The 8131-nt window shown below is 42.8% G+C and overlaps 1 protein-coding gene across 3 annotated transcripts in view; it reads left to right on the forward strand.

Moving 5' to 3' along the window:
- POU2F2 (POU class 2 homeobox 2) overlaps positions 1–5994 on the forward strand; it is a 148355-nt gene extending 142361 nt beyond the window's left edge. For 2 of the 3 annotated variants that reach the window (XM_073655883.1, XM_073655884.1), the window contains 2 exons: positions 714–787; positions 1353–5994. In XM_073655883.1, coding sequence (XP_073511984.1) covers positions 714–787; positions 1353–1636 — 358 coding nt within the window. In that variant the 3' untranslated portion in view covers positions 1637–5994. The remainder of the gene's footprint in view (positions 1–713; positions 788–1352) is intronic. The other variant, XM_073655885.1, reaches the window with a different exon arrangement.
- Positions 5995–8131: the final 2137 nt, after the last annotated feature.

The following is an 8131-nucleotide window of genomic DNA, read 5'->3' on the forward strand; positions in this document are numbered from 1 at the left end:
CTTTTATTTTTACAGGAAAAGTTATAAAATGATAAAAAAAAATTACCTAAGCCGCCACATCCTTGGCATGTGACTGCTGCAGCCAATCACTGGCTCTAGCTGTCACGCTGTACACGTGACTAGTGATTGACTGCAGCATTCATGATGCTATCACTGCAAGACCACCAGCACAGCGGCAGTAGAAAAATGAGGGGGGGATTTAAAGGGTTTATACTGGACTTTAACATTGATGGCCAATCCTCAGGATAGCAGGCATTTATAGGGAACACCTCGGGTTTAGTGCAAAATCACGTTCTCATTCATACCCCCTAAGTGTGTGTGGCTTTCAGCTGAATCTACCATCTCTTACTATAAAGGCAACCAGTTTTTTTTTAAGTTGTCACAGTATCTGCCTTTACTACCTCTTCGGGTGGGGCATTCAGTAGTTTGAGTGTTTGAACTGTAGAGAACCCAAGATGAACCATACATAATCAGACTGTCCTATGGATTTAGGTTTGAGTGTAAATGTACAATGTCTCCCATATGCAGTCATGCGCACAATAGAGAACATTTTAAAGCAAAAAATGTATTGCCACTGACTCCTTCTACTGCCTGATCGAAGTGGTGTGAAGTTCCCGGTACTCCCCGGCTAGGAGTCTATATACTATGGAAGGTATCGGCTTAGTGCTAATTAAAATGTCTTTCCCGTCTTATCCATTTTCTTGGTCTTACAGGGGCACAGTGCTCGGGGTCAGCCCGGGGTTGAACTCAGCCCTCTTGGCTGGAAACCCACTGGCCACCATCCAAGGTTTGTAGGACAGGAGAAGTCACATGGACTCCCTCGTGAATGTTCACAGCATGCGTCATCACATTAACATTTGTATTGATGGGCCGTGAAGTTTCCTCCATGACATTTCACCTGTGAAAAATGGAGGGGGGTCTTACATGAAAACGATATATTTTTTTTTTTATATAATTACATAAGGTCTGGAAAAGCTGTCGTTGCTCTTAACTTATCCCATACTCCTCAGCACGGCTGCTGAACGTCTATAAAAGCAGTATAAATTATAATTTGTAGAAGTAACCAAAAAGCTTTTTGAGACAAACTCTCGAGTCGTTGCACTTTAGTTCCTGCTCGTCTGCAGGCGCTTTGCGGAGTATTATCGGAGACATTTAGTAAGACCCCCTGGAGGATTTACAACTTTTTTTTTCACGATAGTGAAAGTCAAATATGCAAATGACCAAAAAGGACGCTTGAGTGACATGATTCTCTTCATTTGAGTGGTTATTTCTGTGTTTTCATCTCTTATTTATTTTTTATCTCGCTTTTTCTCATGAAATTAATTGCATTACTTTTTTTTTTTGTCTCCTAGCTCTGACCAGTGGTGGCTCTCTGCCACTCTCCGGTCTTGATGCCTGCGGTAACTTCATCCTTGCCAGCGGTTCCAGCATGTCCAGTGCTCCCGGTCTGATGAGCTCTCCACTCTTCCTGAACCCTGGAGGTCTCCCTCTTCTCGGCTCCGGTCTGGGACGCATCGCATCTGCTGGTGGTACCCCCAGTCTTTCTCCAGCCTCCACCACTTCTTCTGGCGAGGCTGCAATTCCCAACCTACAGCACAGTCCAGGAGGCTCCCAGCACAGCGGGGAGAGCGATTGAAAGAGGGGAAACCCATCTCTTCCCCCCCCCCCCCCCCCCTCCCTCCTCTTCAACCTCCACCAGCACCCAAAGCTGAGCCTCCATATAAAAATGGAGGCTCTTGGATACTTCAGGGGGGCAGAGGTGTGAGTACTTTTTCAGATGGTGTTGCCTCTTTTCCCCCTCAAAGCCCCCCCACCGAAGTGAAGAAGTGAAACGCGTGGAGGGGGGGGAAAAAAAATGGAACCAAAATGAAGAACCAAAAACAAATATCCTAAACCAAAAAAAAAATCCAAACCTCGGAAATACTTCAGAGAAACCAAAAAATATGCTGCACCCTACTTGGGGTGTACAGAGCTCCCCCAACCAAAGGAATTCCCAAAGACTGAGCCCCACCCCCACTGCTCCCTCTTGTTAGTCATGTTGAGCTAGGTGCCATTTTTTTAGTTACGAGGTGAATTCAGGTGGGGGTTGGGGGCAGGGAGACCCTCCAAGTTCCTTCCTCCTGTTGCTTTACGTTCTCTTATTACAGAGAATGAACGTCCACAGATTTTTAGGAGGAAGGGGAGGAGACTGCAGCGGGAGCAAAATCCGCTCATGGGGTGGGGTGAATGGGATAAAATAGCGCCCATCGCTTCCCCCTCTTCTACACCAAATACCAAAATAACAGCTTTATCCAAAGCCTAACATATCTCTAGAACCTCAGAGTAACTCTGTGTATATGTGTGACGTCCATATTGAAAAAACACACACACAGATTTATTTATTAGGTTTTTTGTTTTTTTTTACGTTTAGCCAGCACTGAACCCCTTTATTGTTCGTTTACGCTCCCCATTATTTATTTAGAAAATGCTGAACTAACGCCCCCTCTTCCCATCCCACACAAAAAGAAAACTTTTTCAGAATTCTGTTTACGGAAAACTCAATCTAGAATTTCCCGTTCCATCTTTTAGATGTGGTTAGAAAACTTTTTTTTTTCGCCGAGCAGGTGGAAAAAAACATTCAAAAAGTTTTCCCCGGATGTTTTTTTTTTTTAAAGATAAATTGATATTTTTTTTCTTTTCACTTACCAGTCATTTTAACTTTCCAGTACCAAATATTTATATATTTTAACCCCTACGATGCACAATAGCTTTTAAAAAAATTTCGACTTTGCCTAATTTTCTTTTGCTTTTAATTCCTATTTATTTATTTATTTATTTTTTTGCCTTTTCTTTTTGTTTTTGTTTAATTTCATGGGATATATTTCCTGGATCATATGTTTCCGTGGATGGACAAAAAAAGAAACAAAAACCAAGCAAACCAAAAAAATGAAAACCAAAACAAACACAAAGAAGAAACCAAAAAACAAACAAAAACTTATTCTTTGCTAACGCTGTGCCAAAGTACAGACTCTGAGTGTTGGCAGAGTGAAGATATATACCAAGAAATAGAGTTACCAAAAATCTCATGTTCCCCCTCCTTCTGAGCCCTTCCATCCCATGGACAATGGTACAAGAGTCACAAAGGGTGAGGGCTGCAGGGGTGCGTCTTTCTCTGTCTTATATACCTCATCTGAAGAAGCCGATATTATTTTAAGAAAAAAAAAAAGAAAAAAAAAAAAAAGAAACTCAAGGAGGGAATGTTATCGAAAACCAAAAAAAAAAAGAAACCTAAAATTTCCGGTGAGGTGCAAGAAGCTCAGAACTGTCCCTTCTGCATTTCCCGTTCCAAAAGCTTTAACGGCCTCTTTGAAAAACTTCTCATTTTATTTTTATTTTTTTTCCATTTTATTTGTGGGTTTTACAAAAAAAGAAAAAAAAATAATAATTTTTTTTTTCTCTGTGCCAAAGTATTAAAAAAAAAAAAAAAAAGTTATAAACTTTTAAAAACTTCAGAGAAAGCGCCATGGAAATGAGGGGGAACAAAATCGTATACCAAAAAAAAAATTCCACATCAGGTGGAGGACATACCTGAAACCATGAATGAAAGAAAGAGAGAAACAAACAAGACCAAAAAATAACAAACGATAAACACTCTCTTCTTTTTATTTCTTTTTAATTTTTTTTTTCTACTTTTCTTTTTTTTTTTTAGCTGTTGTTCTTTTATGGAAATGTGAACTTTGAACTTTCTTAAAAGGGACATGGGCCTCATTATAGCTTTAGCTTTAGATGTGATGGAAAAAAAAATAAAAACCAAAAAAACATAATCAGGGGTTAAAGAAAGATGATACTGTGAAAAAAAAAAAAAAGGTATTGCTTTACAAAATGCTGTCTGAAGCTGCTTAGCCTGTTAACTGCCGGTGACGTTTGCTTTTGACTTTTGCCGCAGACTCTCTTGCAGTGAAGGGGTTAACCACCTTTTTTTTGTGCCCCCCCACTGCTTTAATTTATGTGGTAAGACTTTCACTGTAGGAAGAAAGGGGGTGCAAAGAGTGGGATTGATGGGACGGACTAATGATTGCATGCAGGTCTCATTCCTGATGGAGCTCTCTTCTACTTTTGCAGTCACGAGAAGGTAAAATGATGCAGCGCCAGGTGTTTATAGGGGCGGCGTCCAAAATAAATGCCGCCATGTACTGAATAACCCATTACCTTTTTCTCATGGTCACGTGTTCCTCTTTGGGTACCACTAGTCTGACATTACCTTGTATATAGATTTCTAGAGACTAAATTCTTAAAATCTATTGGGCCTCACGCCTTAAACAAACACAGAGATGATGCCCCTGGCAGCCAGAGCAATAACAGCTGATATCTGGTTGGTTTCGCCTCCAATGACCATGATGCAGGAGGCTCCATGTTTCTACAGGTACCAATGGATGCAAAACAAAGTCCATGAGAACTTGCTCTTTTTACATACCCTCCATTTAAGTATGCACTGGTAATGACAGTGGCAGGAACTGTCCAGACAAAAGTATATGTCAACTATGACACTTGGACCTCATTGGCTTGGGCTACTTGATATGTAAAACGGGGTCGTCCTACGGCAATGCTTTTTTTTTTTAAACTTTTATTATATATGTTCAATGCGGAACCATTACCATTGCCTAGCCAGACAGTAAAACAAGCATTCACTGTTTCTCTCTCTCTCCTCTCTTCCTCTCCTCTCTTCCTCTCCTCTCTGCTCTTGCCCTCTCCGCTCTTGCCCTCCCTTGCTCTTGCCCTCCCTCGCTCTTGCCCTCCCTCTGTTTCCTATTGTCCCCTTAATTTCTATGAAGGTGTCCACTTGCTCTTTTGCCAACAGATTTGCCCACATACCAGACCCCCCCCATGCAACTTATAAAAGAAGGTATAGATCTATCCACTTTGACTATTTCCTATTAGTGGCCAGAGACAGGACAAACACGAGTCGTCCATCTCAAAAATATCAGTGGGATAATTGGAAACTATTGCGTTCCTTCTGTTTCCAGTGATTCCGCCATTCATCTCTATGATGCTGTAATTAATACGCTTGTTCTTTGGCCAACAGTTGGCATTTTGTACACCTCCTGTTCAGCAGCACGGAGGGTCTAGTACACCGGGCCCAAACTAAACTTCACTTTCTATCCTCTATGACTGACTAGGATATACAAGAAAAAAAAAAGGTCTTGCTGTCGGACATAAAGCCTATAAACAGGTCTAAGGTTTCATGGCTTTTCTGTATATGTGGACGTAGTTGCGGTAGTAGACTTGCTCACTATATGGCAGGTAAGGTGTGGTCTCATTACATAAAAAATGTTGTCGTTTTCAAAGATCTGTTATAGTTTACAATTCTCACGTTTCGCCCGGTGCTCAGAAAATTCAGATGCGTAGAGAATATGAATAGTGGACTCTCTGGATGTGGGAAGCTGTAGCTGCTGTACAGTGATTTTTGCAGTGAACGTATAATCTTCTGTATTTGTGGTAATTGATAATGTAAGGATTGTACGGTCTGACACCCAAAGGGAGCAAATCTTCATCACGCCTTCTGCTCTTTTCTGTTACGGACTGCAATGGCTTCTTAAAGGAACAGCCAAGACAAAACGGGAACACTGGAGCAGATTTACTAATCGTGGCTAATCTTTGGGCAGTCTGAAAACGCAGCAGTGACCCATGCCAAGGGATACATTTTCTGCATCTTGATCCTAGGAATGTTTCCCAATTATCAGTCTGTCTAAAGATGCCGCCTATCACCTGATAAACGAGTAAAAAAGATACATTGTTCTCGGCAGCATATGTGATAGTTCTCGGCACATAATGATAGTCTATGCGATCGTGTTACTGATCTTCCTGTGAGCATGGAAATGAGGTTGCCAGTCTAACCAGCTCTCTTCTCCCCCCTCCCTCTCGCTCTCTTCTCTCCCCCTCTCGCTCTCTTCTCTCCCCCACTCCGCCTCTCCCTCGCTCTCTTCTCTCCCCCTCTCCCTCGTGCTCTTCTCTCTCCCTCTCTTCTCTCCCCCTCTCCCTCGCTCTCTTCTCTCCCCCTCTCGCTCTCTCCCCCTCTCGCTCTCTCCCCCTCTCGCTCTCTCCCTCTCTCGCTCTCTTCTCTCTCGCGCTCTTCTCTCCCCCCTCTCGCGCTCTTCTCTCCCCCCTCTCGCGCTCTTCTCTCCCCCCTCTCGCGCTCTTCTCTCCCCCCTCTCGCGCTCTTCTCTCCCCCCTCTCGCGCTCTTTCTCCACTCCTCTCCCCCTCCCTTGCATGAGCCACGGTTGGCCAATGTAAATGTACCTGAATTCTAACCTGCCTTTGGTACCATTTTTTTGCACCAAAATGTTGCTGCAAGTTTTCTCATTTTAAGTCTCCTCCTTTTAATGTAAGTCCCTTTTTTCTTTTCTTTTTTTTTTTTTTTTAAACAAGGTGCAAACATCCTAAAATGTGTCGCAACATTGTGCACCAACTGTCACATTTTCCAACAAGGTCTAGGGGAAATCACATCAGTAAATCTGTCCTACTGTGTGTTCTGCCGAGTGAAGGTGGCGAGCATGATCTACCCCCAGGCCCTGCGCTTGGCAGAAGAAAGTGCATACATTTTGCCTGAAGCGTTCCTTTAAGCAGGCCATGGACCCCCATCAACACATTGCAGCATATCATCTTATGGTGCCCAAAAACTGCTATATACAGTGGATGTGTATTTACATTTTTGCTGCCATTTTGTTGACTTTTTCTTTTACTTTAGTGATGTTTTAATTTTCTCTGTTTCTGATGAAATCTAGGCGACTGCATGTAAAAACCATGTGCAGATTTTTTTTTTCTGCTTGTAGAACCGCTCTTGCTATTGTCTCTTCTAAACCCCCAATCTTTGATCCACGTGTATTGTAGTAAAAAGGTTTGATACCAGGTTAGATTGTGATGTAGGAAAGCTTTACTCAAAATTAAAGACCATCTCGGAAATCTGTTTCAACGTTAACCATTCAAATACAACTGCTAAGCCCCCCCTCCTTTCATTACATTTTAGACCAAGACTGGCCGAGACCCCCGGTATTCAGTAGGACTGGGCGATTATCTCATGCGGATGATGGCAACCCAAACCCCCCCCCCCCTTAACAGATAAAACGCAATATGCAGGGAAAATAAGCCTGTGCCAGAGATGTTTGGCAGCGACTTACTCCCCTCTCCCTATTTTAAACACATTTTTGTTACTCTCCAATTCTTCTGAATGGGGCAGAAATCCATGAGTTTTTGCAAAATTGAAGAGCTGATTTTCAGTCACCGATCTCCTATTTGTAAAGTCAACCTGAGTCCTCCCCGGCATCCAGACTCTAATGTTAGGAGTATGTTTTTTTTTTTCTTGACCAAAGATCTAGAGGGTACTGTGACTCTCGGAGGCGTAAGGAGACTTGTAGGCCATGCAGTGCTCCCTGGGAAAAATGTATTCAAATTATCTCTCCAGGAGGAAGAAAACTAGACAAGACCCTGTTTTGGTTACATACTTAAAGTAAGACTTGTTAAAGGTGTTTTCCACCACTCCACTCCTGGATCGGCACTACTCCAGCAAAAATGGCGCGGTCACATCAGCACTGCAGCCAATTAGTTACACCTGATGGAAGTGCATAGGCTGCAGCTGATCAACAGTACTTGATTGGCTGCAGCTGTCACGTTACCACTGGGAGAGACTTTGGGAACAGGAGGTGTTATTTATTTATTTTTTTTAACTTTTTTCACTTACTTTAACATTTTTGGAAGGAGTTGGCCAGTAGAGTATAACTCCTTTACGGAGTTGCACATTGCCTTATAGCGCAGCTATCACCAATAGGTGGCACCAGAGAGCATTTATACGCCTGGAGGGGGGCTATTTTGCAAGAACATCGCAGCAGAGGACGTGTGGCCTAAAATGTCTGTCTTTTATCGAGGCAAATAAGCACCGTACTTGTATTGGCAGTGGGAGCTACCACTTAACTTTTGGGTTTTTTACCCGTTTTTGAAAGTAGAATCGATCGTTGTCAGTGTACCAAGGACAGCCGTCTCTTTTTGTTATTTAGTGGACCACCATGAAGGGTGTATAAACGTGTGCACCACTTGCAGTATGAAGCATAAAGGCCGGCGTTAGCGCGGGAGCACGGTACGGCAGAACGTCTGGCGGTG

Source organism: Phyllobates terribilis, unplaced genomic scaffold (genome assembly GCF_046119375.1).
Source record: "Phyllobates terribilis strain yellow unplaced genomic scaffold, ASM4611937v1 Scaffold_12__6_contigs__length_324123572, whole genome shotgun sequence".
In the NCBI taxonomy this organism is placed as follows: domain Eukaryota; kingdom Metazoa; phylum Chordata; class Amphibia; order Anura; family Dendrobatidae; genus Phyllobates; species Phyllobates terribilis.